Genomic DNA, 18,134 nt, shown 5'->3' on the forward strand with positions numbered 1-18,134 from the left:
AACTTTTGGCTTGGCATTCCATTTGCTGACTCAGAAGACTTTATGGGCGGTATTTCAACTGTTGTACAGTTCAAATACAATATACTGGTGACAGAGACGGTCCAGATGAATTGAAAGCAAAGAAGTTTACAAAACCAATAGCACTTTTCACGGAAGATGCTCTTTTGAAGATTCGTTCGATGAAACCTGCTGGGGCTCCTCAGATTGGTATAACGACAGCTTCCATCGAGCAGATTTTGGCAGCAGGTCAGTAAGTTTGTTCTTGAACTGACTTCTCTCCGTCAAATATTGACAGTACGCCAGTTTTGATATAATATTGTATTTATAAACCTTACCTTAGAAATATCTGTAAGTTTTGTTGTTATATTTTTTGTCACGTCAAGAACTTTCACCATCTCGGTTATACCAACTTTCTTTGCTTTATGAAAATATTTGGTTCAGCAAAGACTGCTATTCTATAACATTTTCCATTGTTTGTATAAAGAACTATTCTATCAATGAACTTGTATTGTTTGTGTGTGTAAACTTTGTTTTGCTTCAATTCGAAGAGATACTCAAATACGTCCATCTTTTTATTCTAAGTAAAATGTCATTTCCGAAAAATAGAAGCGTAAGTGTTTCAAAAGGTTTAATGGCGATGGCAGATGTGAAGTTAAATTCACCAACTCAAACAAACAGTCAAAGTGTTGTTGTCAATGTCAAAGAAAGAGATGTTGAAGTGGGGAAACCATACGAAGACGAAGATGGTATAACAATAGTTCCTGTAAAGAACAACCAACATATCCTGAAGTTAGCAGAGACTTAAGTTCTGTTGCAGATATTCGAAACGACTACATGCAACTGAAAGACAAACTTAAAACTCAGGAGAAGATTTGTCAAGCTTTAGGTATAATGTTAAACTTGGTCGAACACAACCCTGTAAAAGTGAACTCATATGTCATCGCACCTCATGAAGTTTTGAAAGAACTATTGAAACTTTTGACAGAGGCAGACGATATAAACATCAAAGAAATAGAACCCGACATTGCTTGCTGTGGTGTTTCATATAATGTCATTGACAAGATATACGTTATGAAAGGAGGTGAAACGTTGAACTTAAAGTATAGTTTCCCAGACGTCATAAAAATATTTGACGACCACAACATTTCATTAAAATTTATTTGCTAAGTAAATGGCAGAAGACATAATGGTTTATACTATTACGACTAAAAACCCTGAGTCATATAATTCTATAACAACAAACTTACAAAGTCCTCAAGGACGATATTGTAAACTAACTTTAAACACAATGACGACTAAAGCCTGTTTTGCTCTTTTGACACCAGAAGACTTTATTGTTGTGAATGGTAAAAAATACTCCTTTGAAGATACTTACTCAGATATACCACCAACAGGTTTTGTTGACTTATTTAATACTTTAAGGACGAGTGTCACATGTGCTGCAACTAGAGCAGGTTTCATTATGTTTGGATGTCCGACTGAGTTTACTATAAACAATATGAGCTATAATACAAAACTTATATCTGGTTTTTACTACCAACAGTTTCCTATAACAGGAAAAGGTGTCATACAAGGAATGTCTATTCCATTGACATTAAGCACACCAATCTTATATATTGTTTCAAACTTAGGTTCAAAGTGCTATTCGAATGTCGACAGAAACTATTATGACCAAAAGATACTTATGCGTATAAACAATACTTTCTCTGCTGGTTTGCCTATTGTTCATTCGAATGCAGAATTTTCAACCTTAGTGAACTCAAACACTTTGGCAAGTATAACGTTGACATTAGTTGACGCAAACTTTGTTCCTGTAAAACTTTTATGTCCTATGTATTTGTCAATGACGGCAGAAAGTTTCGAATTGGAAGATGCAACTGGTGAAAGTATTGTATTACAAGAACAACTTCAACAACAAATAGCTCAAGAACAACAAATGCAACAAATGCAACAACAAAGTCAAGAATAAAAAAAATATTTTTTTTATTCTTATAAAAATGTACAGAATAGATGTTTCAGATTTTTATGACTTCCAAGCATTCAGAAATATGTGTCCATTTAGAGACTATAACAAAGCAGTCGAGAATTTGAAACGTTTAGTCATTTATGTCGACTCTGCCCCAGAATGTTATGTTATGAAAGAATGGGATGTTGTCTTTAACAAACCAAGAGCAACCATAGTTTCAGAACAAGAATGTAGACAGAAACTTAAGAAAATAAAAGTCGTACAAGTTGGTATGAAGATGTTAGATGCTTGGGATATCTTATTGTCAAAGTTAGAAGATTTTTCAGTTCGTGGTATAAAGTTCTATACACCATCTCCAAACTTCTATTCTATCTTCACTGGATATAAATATGAACAAGTAGAATGGAAAGAAAATATTATAGAAGCTTGGTTAGACCATGTCAAAGAAATTATATGCAATGGAAACGAAAAGGTTTATGAGTATATCTTATGTTGGTTTGCAAACATCTTACAACATCCAAGTGCTAAAAATGAAACTGCTCTCATTATAATTGGAAAGCAAGGAACTGGTAAGAACACTTTCTTTACAGATATCTTATGCAAACTGTTAGAGGGCTATTCGAACCCTAATATGACAAACTTAGAAAACATCTGCGGTAAATTTAACTCTTCAATAGAGAATATGAAACTTATAGTATGTAACGAACTTCAAAGTATAGATACAACAAAGGTTTTAAACTCAGATGCTTTGAAGAGTCTTATAACAGACAAAGTTGGAGTTGTTGAAAGAAAATATAAAGACCAAAGAGTTTGTGAAAATGTTGCAAACTTCGTCATGGTTTCAAACAATGTTGTTCCGATGAAGTTAGAAAGTTCTGACAGAAGATATGTAGTTGTCAGAACGTCAGATTCTCATATGCAAGATACAGAATATTTTGACGACTTAGCAGAAACTTTGACACCTAACTTTTACAACCACTTGTTCTCATATTTCATGACATTAGATATTTCAAAGTTCAATCCAAGACAAATTCCACATACCGAAGAAAGACAAACGTTGTTAGAAGCAAACAAGAGTGTATATGAACTGTTTATAGATGAGACTAACTTTGAGTGTTTAGATGAAAGGTCATTGTACGACTCGTATAAACAATATTGTCAAGAGTATGGTTATATGACAGCGTCTAAACGAACATTCTTGGCAAATGTCAAAAGTCTTTTAGACATACAGAACGGCGTATATACAAAGAAAAATTTTTCTGAGTAAATTTAAAAAAAAATATTTTTTTATCCGATAGAAAAGATGGCAAAATTCATCTCAGTAAATAAGTACATGACAGAAGTCAAAGATAAGTTAGCTCCATTCGCATATTTGAATGTTTACTTCTACAATTTTGAAAAGTCTACATTTGACAAAATTTGGAACATTGCACCAGTTAAGTTTGCTGTTGTTAGAAAAAGTGGTGCAACTTTTGAAGACTTATACATTGACGGTATGTTAGCAGTCAAAGAAAATTTTGACAGAAGGTTTTCAAACCTTAAAGAAGGCAAAGCATACAAACTTGTTATACCTTATGAACCAAAGAAGACAGACGACTATGAATATTATGAGTCTAAGATAGTTGAAGTTCAAGGTAAATTGGGTAAAAAGATTTTAGAGTCTAAACCAGTGTTTGCTCCTAAAGAGGAAGAGAACATTGACATTGACCCAGAAATGTTCTAAAAATAAAATTTTATTTTTACATGTCAAATTTCTTTTTCTCTGGAACTGGTTCAGGTCTTTCTTCTCTTCTTCTACTTTCTTTTCTTTCTTTTCTTTCTTTTTCTCTCTTCTTCTTTTCTGGTGGAGTTATGTCAAATTCTCAGAACCATATTTATGTAAAAGTTCTTTGTCCTTTAATAGCTCTTCTATTCTGTTTTCTATTTCATCTTCAAGAACAGCGCATGTGTCTTCTTTGCATTCTAAGAAACTTTTGTTGGACTTCATCTTTCCAATCGGCGTCATCTCTGTTCAACAAGTCTGTCATTGACAAATTTTAAGACTGCTCTTTGTAATGTTTTATGGTTCTTGTCATATTCCCAGAAACAGAACTTTAGAACAAATTCACCTTTCTTGTTTACACTATGTAAGATTTTATGGTCGACAGATGTTTTGCTGTCGAAAAGCTTGTCTCGAATATAGATAGCGAAATCGCTAGACATTTCCTAAAAGATAAAATTTTTAATTTTTCTAAAAATATGTTAGAAAAAAAGTTTGCTGACATTGACAAGAAATTTGAGAATGTTTTAAACAAGAACAAGAGGAAGTTAGAAAATGCTCAGATAAAACCTATACATGACAAGTTCTTATTTGCTCAGAATGGTATAACAGGTCTAATTGCACCACCTGGGTCGGGTAAGACTTTCACTTATCTTAAAATGGCTGCACAACAACAAGAACTAGATGAGAAGAACCCATTTTATGAGTTAGTTGTCATTTGGTAGTACTTCTGGTCAATTTGACCAAACCGTCAATTTCGTTCAAAGATATTATAAAAAAGTCTAAGTTAGTATGTATAAAAGACTCTGAGTTGTTAGATTGGATAAAAGAAGTACCAAAGAAGAGTTTTGAAGTACAATGCTATAAATGAGTATATAATTCTAAGTTTAAAGACCCAAATGAGGAAATGCAGAGAATATTAGAGAAGAAACACTTCAGAAACAAACAGAAAGAGATAGAAATACATTTCGAAGAAATTGCAATCTTACGATTGGAAGACTTACCCTCACAGATGTCTTCTTATCTTAGATGACTTTGCTTCTCATCCTTTGTTAAAGAATAGAGAAAAAGATATGTGTCGAATTCTTAGCTCAGACACTTTAACATCTCAGTTGTCATTTGTGTACAGACAGCAAAGAGTTTTAAGTAAGGATGTAAGAGATATACTGACTGACATTGTACTTTTCCCGGATTGTCCGAAAGACGATTCATGGAACTTATGAAAGAGTCCATGGCAGGTAAGTTTGACAGATATACTATGGAGAAGTACAAAGTCATACAAGACCCTCATACTTCTTTCAGAATTCATATCTACGCAAACAAAGTTCAAATTGTAAAAAGTCAAGCGTAAAAATGTAAGTGTTTTAGTCTTAGTCTGTTGTGGTGCTGGGGCTGTCGGTTCTTCTGGCTTTGGAATGGACTCGGTTGGTGGTACGTCGGACATTGTCTTGAAACAATAAAAGACTTGTCTTGAAAAAGTTAAAAGACTTGTCTTGAAACAATAAAAAGACTTGTCTTGAAAAAGTAAAAGACTTGTCTTGAAAAAGTAAAAGACTTGTCTTGAAAAAGTAAAAGACTTGTCTTGAAAAAAGTAAAAGACTTGTCTTGAAAAAGTGAAAGACTTGTCTTGAAAAAGTACGGGTATCGTCTGAAATCAAGACCACTGTTCTCAAATTTGAGAACTTTACACCAAAAAATTTCTTGAAAAATAACGGGTCTTGTCTTGAAAAAGTAAAAGACTTGTCTTGAAAAAGTAAAAGACTTGTCTTGAAAAAGTAAAAGACTTGTCTTTGAAAAAGTAAAAGACTTGTCTTGAAAAAGTAAAAGACTTTGTCTTGAAACAATAAAAGACTTGTCTTGAAAAAGTAAAAGACTTGTCTTGAAACAATGACCGACATAGACCAGCAGATGAGGCAATTTACCTTATAGAGCTACCTGAGCCATCTGAAGTCAAGCTTGAAAAATAAAGAGTTCATCTACTCTACTTGTTTGAAGTTGTCAAAATACTCTGTTATTTTTTCCTTTAACAATGGCAAATTTCTTTGAATGTAAGTATTGTACAACCTTTCATATCATAGTGTGTTTGAGGTAACGTATCTTGAACTATTTGTTTCACATCTTCATTTGGGGTCATTGAAATCGGTAAGTTTTCGCGATAGAACCATTTCTGTCAGATTTGTAAATCTTAGCAAGGTCGTAAAAGCTTTTGTTGTTTCTTCTGACTAAATGCAACATAACCATATCTCTGTCTTCTTCATTTTCCATCTCTTCAGGATAAATCATATACTTATAGTTCTTTTCCTTTCCTTTTGGTACCGAACGTGGTATTCTTTTCTGAAGGTTTTGTCTTTTGCTTCAATGACTTCATCTTTTGCTTGAAGTTTTCTTTTCCATCTCTTCACGTTCTTGTCTATGAATTTCATCTAACATCATGAAAATATAACAAGCATAACGAGGTGAAGCCCACATTGCTACGGCATTTACTAAAAGTCTATGTACATACCAACCTCTCAAACCAGGAGCCAAATTCTTGCGATTTTCGTACGGAATCTCTACCCTCGGTTTTCCGAGGGTAGCAAACATATGAGGAAATTCTTCTAAAAGTTCTTTTGTCTGTTGGTTTTCAAACCAATGGTATGCTTGCTTTGTAGAACGAAGAGTATTCAAAATACTTTGCATTTGGTACATATCGTCTTTGACCGAACGAATGAGACGGAGTGTTTGTTTAAACTGAACCCACTCGTATTCTTCATTTATGGCTTCATGAACGATAGCAGTTGTTGTGTTCTCTGTTGTTGACATATCTGTCTTTATATTCCGGATAAAAAAATAAATAAAAATAAAACTAACTTTATTTTTTCTATCTTTCACAAAAGACCAAAAATAAACGCTTTACATGTATTTTTCAGCAACTTCGTCAAATAATTTTATAGCTTTATCTATCTCATCCACTTCAAACGTTTCTTTACCTTTTATGGGAGCACCATTTTTCTCAAACTTTTCAAGTAGTTCTGTTTCAGCAGCTCTCATATCGTTAACGAACACAACCTTGACTCTATTGACTGTACTGTCATATCTTTGAGTTATATTATATGTTCTTCCTATCTTATATCTCTTTGTATTGAAGTCCTTCGGTTTCTGAACGATGTAAAGTAAGCCTTCACTGCAACGTTCCGTATCGAATGAACCATATGTTATGAAGTTATATCCAACAACTGGGTCTAACCATATATTGGTATAAGACTTTTGTCTATAAGATATGCTGTAGTTCCATAGAATCTTACCGATATCATAAGCTCAGGATTTCTTGTCAAAATTTTCTGACTAGAAGCAGTTCTAACCCAGTCGTGGGATGTTTTCTTTCCAAATGGAGATATAATGTCTGACAAAGAATATTTGTTGTATTTCTTTGAGTATCTTACGTTTAAATCACCAATTCTAACCAATTTAGTGTTATTGTCTATCTTTTTAACTGTTTCAAACTCAGTGTTTGTCATTTCTGTTCTTACATACAAAATAAAAAAATAAATAAAAATAATGTTTATGTTAGAATGTTAGATCTAACATGTTTTCTAACATGTTTTCTAACATGGTCTAAAACATACAAAATTCATGAAATTTCATACGGAATTCAGCAAAAATAATGTTTATGTTAGAATGTTAGATCTAACATGTTTTCTAACATGTTTTCTAACATGGTCTAAAACATACAAAATTCATGAAATTTCATACGGAATTCAGCAAAAATAATGTTTATGTTAGAATGTTAGATCTAACATGTTTTCTAACATGTTTTCTAACATGGTCTAAAACATACAAAACTCATGAAATTTCATACGGAATTCAATAAAAATAATGTTTATGTTAGAATGTTAGATCTAACATGTTTTCTAACATGTTTTCTAACATAACTATTTACAAGCGTTTTACATGGTATATGTTGCGATGGTTCATGACTCTAAACAGTTTCGTAGCTTCAATTTCTTCTTTTAGTACATCGAATGTTTTAACTATGCGAAGGTTTCTTTATACTTCTTCTTGACGTCAGATAATAGGAAATCGTCAGCAGTTGGATAGTTTTTGTTCAGAAATTCTAACATGTTCATTTTATCTTCTGCTGGTTTTTCTGCTTCTTTCTTTAAATCTGCATAGTCGTTTCGCATACGTTCTATCTCTTTGACGGAGTAGTTATATTTCCTCATTGCTGCTTTACATTTTGAACATTGCGGATTCATTTTTGCGTTATATTCTGAAACCTTACCTGCTAAAACAACTAAGGCGTCAATGGTTTTCTTCATCTCGAACATAGCGGGTCTTATTTGTTCGTTCCATACCTTACCCCTACTATCTTTATCTCTTATTTCCCAAACACATTTTGCAACTAACGAAACAAAGTTGTCGTAGGTCTTAAACTCCCCAGATTTGTATATGTCAGAGATGTTCTTATATACCATGTCGCAATCTTTGTCCATAACTTTATGGTTGCAATGAAATCCTAGAAACTCATAGTTTACCTTTCGTATGAACTTCTTTATTTCTACTGAGTCAGTTGCTTTGACTTCTATTTCGTCAAATTCGGGAATGGTTAGTTTTTGTTGTTGGATTTCAGGCAATTTGGGTAAATGGTCAATAATGTCCTGCATTTCATAAAGATACTGTTCATTTGTTTCATCTTTCGCACTACAGTCTAAATTACTTGTTAAAAGTTCTTGCTTTATCTTCTGGATTTTTGTTTCGAAAGTATATGAAGAAGGAATGAAGTTTTTCATCTCTACTAACATAGATGTTGGATTCATGACTAACGAGTTTGGTGCTGTTGTTGCTAACATGTTCTTACAATAAAAATAAAAAATATTTTTTTAAAAAAACTAACTTTATTTTTTATTTCGGGAAAATTCATGAAAATTCAAGAGTTTTAGACCATGTTAGAAAACGTGTTAGAAAACATGTTAGATCTAACATTCTAACATAAATTATATTTTTGGTGTAAAATTCATGAAAATTCAAGAGTTTTAGACCATGTTAGAAAACGTGTTAGAAAACATGTTAGATCTAACATTCTACCCTAAAATATATTTTTGGGTCATTTACGCTCATTCCGATGAAGAAGTCTTGACAAAACATTTATGAAGAAGTCTTGACAAAACATTTACGAAGAAGTCATGAAAATTCAAGAGGGTAGAAAAGAGGGTAGAAGACAGGTTAGATCTAACCTTCTACCCTAAAATATATTTTTGTCGAAAAAAAATGGTTCATTTACTCACAATATTTTTGTACAAAACGACCCCAAACTTTTAACTTCTTTTCTGCAGCTTCTAATGTTATCTTAGCGAGTTCATATTCTCTAAATTCTCTCTTTAAATCTTCTTGTTCCCATTGGTCTAGTTCGTATGGAGAATCTCTATAACCATAACATATCTCACGTTCATGTTCTAAATGTTTTTCGCACATTTTTCTAACTTCTTGTTCGAACAAAGGTTTTGCATTCTCTACTGTATCTTCAAGTTCTTCTTCATCTAACTTCTCATGAACTTTCTTGTCTATGGAGTCCATAATTTTTCCAACTGCTATACAATATTTTGGAGAAGCCCACATTGCAATATAGTTTACGAGTCTTGGGTCTACATACATTCCTCTAACCTGTTTGATTTCATCCGGAATTCCTGCATGAACTTTGTATAAAAAGCAACCCGCCGTTTTCCGCGGGTTGGTATATTCTTCACAAAATGCCTTAAAATACTCTTCCCAGGACTTATTTTCCAACAACCTTCTAAAGTCTTTCCTAAACTGCTGACACATCTTTGTTGCATTTATATAACCATCCTTGTCTCTACGTAAGACTTCAATACCGTTGTAAGTGCCTTTTGTGAATGTTTCGCCATTAGATTTGTTCGTGAACGTTTTTGCTTCGACTGACATTTCTGTTCTTACAATAAAAATAAAAAAATATTTTTTTAAAAAAACTAACTTTATTTTTTTATTTCGGAAAATTCATGAAAATTCAAGAGTTTTAGACCATGTTAGAAAACGTGTTAGAAAAGGTGTTAGATCTAACATTCTAACATAAACATTATTTTTGGTGTAAATTTCATGATTTTCGAGAGTTTTAGACCATGTTAGAAAACGTGTTAGAAAAGGTGTTAGATCTAACATTCTAACATAAACATTATTTTTACTGAATTTAGCAACAACTTTCTCTCAATTGGAGCTGTGGCATACTCTTTGCGTAAGCGGTTCAGACCTTCTTCGAAGTCTTGGTCTCTCTTCGATTTGGATTGAGATTGGAATTGCTGGAATTGGAATTGCTGGAACAACTTTCTCTCAATTGGAGCTGTAGCATACTCTTTGCGTAAGCGGTTCAGACCTTCTTCGAACTCTTGGTCTCTCTTCGATTTGTATTGGAATTGGTAGTAATTTGGTGGAGGGACTTGCTGGAACTGAGGTGCAGGGGCTGGTGCTTTAGGTTCTTCTGGATTGAGATTGGACTCGGTTGGTGGTACGTCGGACATTCGTTTGTGGCTTAACCGTCGGACCACAACGATAAAAATCTCTGCTCCTAGCAGTACTGCTACTGACAGTAGCAGTACTTTTACTGACAGTAGCAGTACTTTTTCTGACAGTAGCAGTACTTTTACTGACAGTAGCAGTACTTTTTCTGACAGTAGCAGTACTTTTACTGACAGTAGCAGTACTTTTACTGACAGTAGCAGTACTTTATCGTCGAAAACCCTCTCAAATTTTCCTTTTTACTGACATTAGCAGTACTTTTACTGACATTAGCAGTACTTTTACTGACAGTAGCAGTACTTTTACTGACAGTAGCAGTACTTTTTCTGACAGTAGCAGTACTTTTACTGACAGTAGCAGTACTTTTACTGACAGTAGCAGTACTGCTAGGAGCAGAGATTTTTATCGTCCAACTTTACAAATGTAAACTTATATCGTTCTATTTTCTTCACTAGGGTCTAACACCAAAGTAACCTATGTACATGAAATTTCACTGCATAAAAGGAAAAAAACCTGGGCGAATCGGGATTTGAACCGAGGTCTTCGACGCCTTTAACGAGGTAGCCCATACCACTGAGCTATGAGCCGCTTACATATTCACAAAAATAAATTGTTTTCATGAGTTTTCTACGATGTTAGAAAAAATGTTATTTTCTAATATCTTCACATTCAATACTTTTTCAGCACTTTTCCGTAGTTATATATGAAAGACAATTCGAGATAAAATTTCTTCATCTGAAATATTTCTACCGGCATTTGTAAAGATATAGTCTAACGGTTTTGTATCTGCTACTTTTGTTCTTTGTTTTTCAACCTGAAACATTTAATATATGTAAAAATATATGGTTTTAAAAAACGTTTTAAAATGGTATGCCATATAGCTTCTTGAATTTGTTAAGACGTATTTGAACGCGTTTTCCATCTGTATCTCTAGTGTTTACATAAGCACAGCCTGCCTTAGTAAAACATACTTGTAATTTTCTATAGTTTACGCCGGTATAAAGGTAGAAAGAGTCCTGTTCTTCGCTATAGTAGTAAAACTCAAACGTATGCTTACCATAGTCTGTAATTTCAATTGCTTCATCTTCTAGTTCGTCGACAAATTCGAATACAATATCTCTAAATTTGCCTATGTTCTTACTGTTTTCAGAACAAGTGACCCAACGTAAGTTTTCAAGTCTATTGTCGTTTCTTATATGGTTTATGTGGTCTACAAAAGGTAGATTGTTAGGGTTTGGTATAAAATGAGTTGCAATGACAACATGTTTAAAATAGTGTTTTCCACCAATCCTCATCCTAGCATATCCGTCATTTTGCTCCCATTCGCTTAAAACTCTTTTTGTCTTTTTGTTTCTGACTTCAAATGACTCACAACAGTGAATTTCATATTTCTCATCTAACAAACAAGTTTTCCAACGGTCTGTTCCAACAAACTCAGCGTACATTTCAAATAAAATAAAAAAATATATTTTTTAAAATAAATGTTTTAAAATGGTATGCCATTTCATATTTCTCATCTAACTCTGCTTTTACTCTAGCAGATTTTCTATCCATTCTATACGGGGGCATTTTTATAAAAATAAAAAAATGTTTTTTCTTTACTTTACGTAACCACCAGCTACCAGAAGTCTTTGACGCCAACCCATACCAGCTAATGAAGGTTGACTTGGTTTAGTTTCCAAACTAAACTTTGGTTTTGGTTTATCTTCAGTTTTTGGCTCCCCTTCTTCTATCGGTCTTTCGTCACTTTTCGGTTCATCTGACTTTACCTCACTTGCAGGTTTAGTTGTGTCGTCAACATCTTCGTAAATATCATATGCCATTTGTTTTTGTTTTCCTTTCAACTTTTTGTGTTTGTTGTAAAGTTTAGAATATTTCGACTCTAAGTCAATGAGATGTTCTATAATGAACTGTTGGTCAGTGAAGTAAACTTTTCCATCTGTTGTCTCTTTAACTCCTTCAGACTTCAATATTTTATTTGTGAGAGTCTGTTTCTTTTTTGAGATACTAGCCGTTCCATTTCTATGAAAAGTGACTTTGTAGTTAGGGTTTGTATTTCCAGACCTGGCACTTTCTATTATTGAATTTTTCTCTTCATCTGTAAGTTCTTTGACAGGTTTTGACAATGGTTCTGAACTTTTTGTTTGTGGTGTCAAATCTACCGTTTCAACTTCTTCGGTCATTTCATCTCAGTAAAAAATTTTAGTTTGGTTTGTTTTCAACTGGTTGTTGTTGTTTTTTAAGTCGGTCTAAAACTTCCTGAGGTATAGGAAGAACTTGACAAACACGTTGTGTAACTGCTGGAAGTCGACAAATCCATCTTGAACCCATTTGTCTCAATGCTGTATTGTTCATTTCATCTCAGTAAAAAAATTTACATTCCCCAAGTTTGAGGCGGTTGCGGTTGGTTGTTGTTTACCCACTGTTGTGCATGGTTATATCCTCTGTTAAAGAATCTTTCACCTTGGTCCATATAGTGTCCTGCTTGGTTATAGTAGTCATTTGCTTTGTTATAGTAGTTTCCTGCTTGTCTTCCTACATTGTCCATCCATCCTTGAACTTTTCCTCTTGTTTCAGGATTTGGAATAAGATTTGCTGCGTCTCGTGCTACATCCCAACCTTTCTGTACAGTTTGTATAATAGGTTGTGCTTTCTCTTTAAGTATACCTAATGTACTCAAAATCTTCCTTCCAACTCCAAATACACCTCTGGCTATTGTTCCCACTGCGGGCAAAAATCTGGATGCAACTCCTGCTAATGCGCCAAATAAACCCATTTCTTATAGGGTAAAAATGACGAATCCAAACAAGGACCCCTATGTTTCTAAAGCGACAAAGAAAGCACTCATGATAAAAATCTTTAGTTCAACACCAAATGCTTGGTTTATGGATATCTTGGAAAACATTCCGAGAGTTAGAACAGATGGACCACCATACTGGCTAATATTTGTCGGTCAAAACACAAGATACTGTGAAGCTATACCATTACAGTCCAAAAATATTTTAGATGTAAAAACTGCTTTGACAATATTCGTTGACAAATACCATCCAACAAAACTGACATCTGACTGTGAAAGTTCTTTCAAATCAGACGATATTAAAAACTATCTGCGTTCAAAAAATGTAAACCAATATTTCATTGTCGACCAAAACCATTCTGCTCTTGGTGTCATTGACAGTTGTATAAAAATCTTAAGAGACTTAAATCAACCACAAGGTGGTGAAGCAAATGAAATGTCATATGACGACAAATATAGACACTTCTCCATGGCAAAGATGAGACAAGTTTTAAATATTTACAATAGCCGTAAACAAAAAGGTTTGGGAAACCACTCCCCCGAAGAAATGAAAAACAACCCCGACTTAGAGAAAGACTATATATTTAATAGTTTAGTCAAAAGAGACAAACAAGAAAGAATGCCAGGCTTCAAACTTAAGAAAGGTGACAAAGTAAAAATAGAAATACCTAAACGCGACCCATATGAAAATACTATTGACTATGACAACAATGGGAACTCGACAGGTACTCGCATTCGTGTTCGTAAAAATAGAAGAAAGTATACAAGAGAATATTATGAAGTTTTAGGCAAACATGGCAAAATGTACACACTGCAAGCAGAAGATAAAACTACTATTGTCAGACCTCGTTTCAAACTTGTCAAAGTTCAAGGTATATACTTTCAAAGACAGTTCCTAACAAATATAAGACAACTCCTGACGAATATGCTAAAGAAGTTGAAAATGACGACTAAGCAATTCTATACCATGCGTAAACTGTCATGTAAGGTGGCATGTAGTCTTTACTTTGTCCCGTTGTTTGCGTATATCCTGAAACGCGATGTGTATGGTTTCCTCCTCCCTCAGTGTTACTCCAGAAACAATTTATAGCAAACTTAACGTTGTCTTTAACATCATATCCTTTACCTTTTGTCATTGCTGCCCAATCCCAATATCTATGCTTATGCCAACCTGCTTGAGATGTACTTAAATCTATGTAGTGACTGTGTGCAGGTAGGTTTTCACCTGAAATCGTTTTACTTCCGCCTGTTTCCTTTGAAGAGTTTGCACAATACAAAAACCTGTCGACTATTTGAGTCCAAGTTCCAAAACCAAGTACTACTTCTGGTCTGGTAGAGTTCATTGACGTGTAAATAGAACCTATAGGATATAGTGTTTGAAGTATTTCTGTCTTTAACGTTTGAAGCTCTGTTTTGTCAGCTTTTTTATCATATAAATCTTGAGCAGTGAATTTAACTTTTTTTTCATCCTCCATGACATAGACATTTCTACATCTAATGTATCTCATCGTTGTTATGTCTTCTTCCGATGTTAAACCTTGTGGAAAGTTAGGAGGTTTCCAATTTAATACATCCCCACCAGTTTCTTCAACCGTTCCTTCAATATTTTCTATACCAACAGTTGCGAAGAAATCGTGTGTATGTCCAACGTCACTTTTCCTGTTTAAGGTTTCTTGTAAGTTTGTAATATCAGATATGGTATGTGTATGAGTCTTTTTAGAATATTCTTTGTCAGCTCTTGTCACTTCACTTGACATTTTATTGTCAACATATGTTTTATCTGCTTTGTCATCTAACATTGCTGGTAGTTCATCTACGTCATAGATGTTATGTGTATGATGTTTTTGTGGGTATGTTCTATCTGTCCATGCGAGAATATAGTCTCTTGTTGCATCTACATACTCTTTGTCAGCTTTGTTGTCAATATCTGCCTTCAAAAGAAGTTCATCTATAGGTTTCTCGTTTAAAGTTCTTTTGTTGGATTTATACAAACAGTATGGTTCTTACTGTCTTGAAACAGAAACTCGTCTGTCAATGGGTTTATCGTCAGTTTTAAGTTTCCTTCTTTCAATGACTCAGATATCTTAGAATAGTTTGAAAAGTTTGTTGTGTTCTTATTTAGAGCTTGCACAATGAGTTGTCGGTTGTGTTGTATTTCTCTCATAGACGCTGTTTCTTTCGACATTTTTATTCTAGATAAAATATGCTTTCAATAGAAAAAGAAAATTCAAGAGTTGCTACAACTAAACCATTAGATGAACTTTTTACTAATGTCGGTCAAAAGTTTGAGACAGAGACCGTAAAGCATGAAGGCTATCGTTTTGACTACCCACTTAGATGGTTAAGAGACCATCCGTCACAAAAGCTATTGGCTTTCGTAGAATGAAGTTCATTTCAGAAGCCATACATGGTTTCCCATTTACGGTCGCTTTTGAAGTTCGATACTAATAACAAAGAAAAACGTACGTATGAGAAATTTGAACAGGGAAAACTTTTACAAGTGAATTTGCTTGTAAACTTAGAAACAACTCTTCAAGCTTTTCAAGAAAAAATAAACGATATCTATCTCGAATATGCAAAACAGTACAACATTGACGAAGGAGAATACCATCTCGATATTATATATGACAGGAAAAATGCAACTGTTAAATTCAATAGAATAGAAGACCTTGGAGAAGACGTTTATATTTCTACAAAATATAACAACTTGGCATGGTATAGATTTTTGAGGATGTTAAATCAGCCTGCAGAATATCCAGTACACCCGAACTTTTATGAAGTCGAAAAACCCTAATGGAACATATGAAAAATGTTTTCGACTCAGATGCTATTATAGTTCATGCTTCATTTTCTGGTGCACAAAACTCTTTTTTATGCTTGGCAAATGACTTTTACGAAAAACCTACAAAGCTATATGAACCACCAAGTGGAAGTATTTCAGACTTTCAAGTATGGTTTACAACAGATGGAAGAAAAGAATAATTCCATTATACCATGCGTTTTACTTAGAACTTAGTTTCATATACAACTACTATCGAACGTAAAAATATAATTTTAATACGGTTGAGGTGTTGGATTTGGTTGCCAACTAGACTGTGGTGCAGGTTCAGGCTGTTGTATAACAGGAGCTTGTTCTTCTGGTTCAGGGTCTTTAGGTATAATACCAACGAACTGACCTACTCTTTTTACCAATATTTTTGACTCCGTTCCAAATTCCTCTTCCTACGGTTTTTATTCCATTCCATATACCTCTTCCAACATTTCGAAGAAGTTTCCTATCTTACTGAAGAAACCCATTTTACTATATGTAAAATCTAATGTCCACCTAGTCTCTTACGTTTCCTTCTGAGTTCCATTGCATTCTTTAACTGGAGCTCATACATTCTATTTCTCCTCTGGTAGAAAACATATTCTGGGTCAACTCCTGTGTTCGCGTCATCTGCATAGAGTTGTTTATATCCCACTTCAGGGTTTGTATAAAACTCTTTCCATCTCATATTTGCATACCATGGTGGCAAACCTAACGCAGCGTCATTTGACATGGCAGTTTGCATTTGTACATCTGTTGGCACTTGACCATAGTTTGCCATTGCAGTTTGTATTCTAACTTCATTTGGAATATTCTCTGGGTTTGGTTGTCCAGGTTGCTGTGCATTCGCTAAGTTCTGTGCGCCCATTTAATATTAGATAAAAATATCTCTTACGAGTACATATACTGAACATTTGCAGGCATTGGTTCATCTTCATATTCTCTGTACTTTTCTGCCACGTCAAAGAAATAAATGACACAATGGAAAAAACCTAAAACAAGTAGTCCTATTTCAAACCACATTTACTTACCAATAAAATTTCTTTGTTATGACACTTTCTCCAGTTTATAGGACCTCTCTCATATTCTATCTTATCGTATCTAAAATCATAGTCATGTATGTCCTCTAACCATCTCATAACGGTTTCCAAACCACTTTTATCGGATGTAAAGTAAAAGCATGGATGGTTATGTAAAACGTCTAAAGTTTCTAAAGAGTCTCTCAAAGTCCAGTCTACTTGGTATTGAAAATCCCATGTGTTATAGAACGGCGGGTCCACTATAAAGAAAACATTTTCCTTGTCTTTATATTTTTCATACAACTCTGTCCAACGACATCTCACAAACTCTATACCCTCAATATATTTTTCTATGTCCTCTTTGAAAACATTTGTATAGTTGAGATATAAAACTTTTGACATAAGTGTTTCAATGTCATGAACTCTTATAGCACCACTATATAATAGTCTAGAAGATATACTATCCCAGTCAATATACTCTGCTTTTTTCAAAACCTCTCTGACAGTATTTTTCTTATCTAATGGTATACGTTCCATCTTACCTATAGGTATCTTTTCTTTTAACTCTTTCAATATTTTGTTTGTGTCTGGTATATGTTTGAGACGGTTCATATAGTTGTCGAAGTCATTGCATATAATCTTTGAGTCAGGAAATACAGTATGGCACAAATGAGATATATAGAAACTTCCACCGAACAAATCTACAAATGTTAGACCATTCGGTAGTTTCTTAAGTTCTCTCAATAGAATATCTTTACATCTACTCTTATTTCCAAAGAAGGGTAACGGTGGTTTTGTAAAATTCATTTTATATACAATAAAAATGTTTTTTTCCTGAAAAGTGACAGAAAAGTGACAAAACATGAAAACATATATAATTTGTGAAAAGCGACACATTATATAATGTTTTCGACCCAGAAGACTAACAATTTTCCGAATAAAAACTTCATTTATACTAAACATCTTCGGGGGCTAGAAGGCACGAAGTGCCTGGAAGCCATCCCCCAAGAAAAAAAAAACTTCATTATACTCATTCATCCTCAGGGCTAGAAGGCACGAAGTGCCTGGAAGCCCCACTTCCTTTTTTTTTTTTTTTTTTTTTTTTTTTTTTTTTATAATAACATACTTTTTAATATAAAAATAGACAGTACCAACTTTGCGGATCTTCGATCCGCAAAGTTGGTACCTAAAGCGTTATAGACTTACCCATGAATGGACAAGGCTGTCATGCACCAGTGTGTTATAACAGATCGATTTTATTTGAAATTTCATAAATT

General features: G+C 33.8%; 9 protein-coding genes and 5 pseudogenes across 14 annotated transcripts, besides 1 other annotated feature; 5 read left to right on the forward strand and 9 right to left on the reverse strand.

Annotated features, from left to right (window-relative positions):
• Window positions 1–18,134: part of a mobile genetic element that runs on past both edges of the window.
• Window positions 632–1,167, forward strand: TVAGG3_0157860 (annotated as a pseudogene). The gene has a single exon. A coding segment is annotated over exon 1 (536 nt).
• On the forward strand, window positions 1,172–1,969 carry TVAGG3_0157870 (uncharacterized protein; the record flags this gene model as incomplete). The annotated part of the gene is made up of 1 exon (XM_051224858.1): window positions 1,172–1,969. The coding sequence occupies one exon, from the start codon at window positions 1,172–1,174 to the stop codon at window positions 1,967–1,969; it is 798 nt and encodes a 265-aa protein (XP_051109844.1).
• TVAGG3_0157880 (uncharacterized protein) lies at window positions 1,998–2,830 on the forward strand (the record flags this gene model as incomplete). The annotated part of the gene is made up of 1 exon (XM_051224859.1): window positions 1,998–2,830. A coding segment is annotated over one exon (833 nt), but the record flags the coding sequence as incomplete, so codon positions are not given.
• TVAGG3_0157890 (protein of unknown function, DUF4108 family) lies at window positions 3,270–3,689 on the forward strand (the record flags this gene model as incomplete). Its single annotated transcript, XM_051224860.1, has 1 exon — window positions 3,270–3,689. The coding sequence occupies one exon, from the start codon at window positions 3,270–3,272 to the stop codon at window positions 3,687–3,689; it is 420 nt and encodes a 139-aa protein (XP_051109846.1).
• TVAGG3_0157900 lies at window positions 4,103–5,076 on the forward strand (annotated as a pseudogene). Its single transcript has one exon. A coding segment is annotated over exon 1 (974 nt).
• TVAGG3_0157910 lies at window positions 5,702–6,527 on the reverse strand (annotated as a pseudogene). Its single transcript has one exon. A coding segment is annotated over exon 1 (826 nt).
• Window positions 7,641–7,888, reverse strand: TVAGG3_0157920 (annotated as a pseudogene). Its single transcript has one exon. A coding segment is annotated over exon 1 (248 nt).
• Window positions 8,123–8,554, reverse strand: TVAGG3_0157930 (organellar and viral DNA polymerase type B; the record flags this gene model as incomplete). The annotated part of the gene is made up of 1 exon (XM_051224861.1): window positions 8,123–8,554. A coding segment is annotated over one exon (432 nt), but the record flags the coding sequence as incomplete, so codon positions are not given.
• TVAGG3_0157940 (uncharacterized protein) lies at window positions 8,982–9,644 on the reverse strand (the record flags this gene model as incomplete). The annotated part of the gene is made up of 1 exon (XM_051224862.1): window positions 8,982–9,644. One exon carries the CDS (start codon window positions 9,642–9,644, stop codon window positions 8,982–8,984), a length of 663 nt encoding a protein of 220 aa, XP_051109848.1.
• On the reverse strand, window positions 9,872–10,234 carry TVAGG3_0157950 (uncharacterized protein; the record flags this gene model as incomplete). The annotated part of the gene is made up of 1 exon (XM_051224863.1): window positions 9,872–10,234. The coding sequence occupies one exon, from the start codon at window positions 10,232–10,234 to the stop codon at window positions 9,872–9,874; it is 363 nt and encodes a 120-aa protein (XP_051109849.1).
• TVAGG3_0157960 (His-Me finger endonucleases family) lies at window positions 11,093–11,527 on the reverse strand (the record flags this gene model as incomplete). The annotated part of the gene is made up of 1 exon (XM_051224864.1): window positions 11,093–11,527. The coding sequence occupies one exon, from the start codon at window positions 11,525–11,527 to the stop codon at window positions 11,093–11,095; it is 435 nt and encodes a 144-aa protein (XP_051109850.1).
• Window positions 12,435–12,587, reverse strand: TVAGG3_0157970 (uncharacterized protein; the record flags this gene model as incomplete). Its single annotated transcript, XM_051224865.1, has 1 exon — window positions 12,435–12,587. The coding sequence occupies one exon, from the start codon at window positions 12,585–12,587 to the stop codon at window positions 12,435–12,437; it is 153 nt and encodes a 50-aa protein (XP_051109851.1).
• Window positions 12,607–13,010, reverse strand: TVAGG3_0157980 (annotated as a pseudogene). The gene has a single exon. A coding segment is annotated over exon 1 (404 nt).
• On the reverse strand, window positions 16,344–16,619 carry TVAGG3_0157990 (uncharacterized protein; the record flags this gene model as incomplete). The annotated part of the gene is made up of 1 exon (XM_051224866.1): window positions 16,344–16,619. The coding sequence occupies one exon, from the start codon at window positions 16,617–16,619 to the stop codon at window positions 16,344–16,346; it is 276 nt and encodes a 91-aa protein (XP_051109852.1).

This window comes from Trichomonas vaginalis, chromosome IV (assembly GCF_026262505.1).
Source record: "Trichomonas vaginalis G3 chromosome IV, whole genome shotgun sequence".
Classification (NCBI taxonomy): Eukaryota; Parabasalia; order Trichomonadida; family Trichomonadidae; genus Trichomonas; species Trichomonas vaginalis.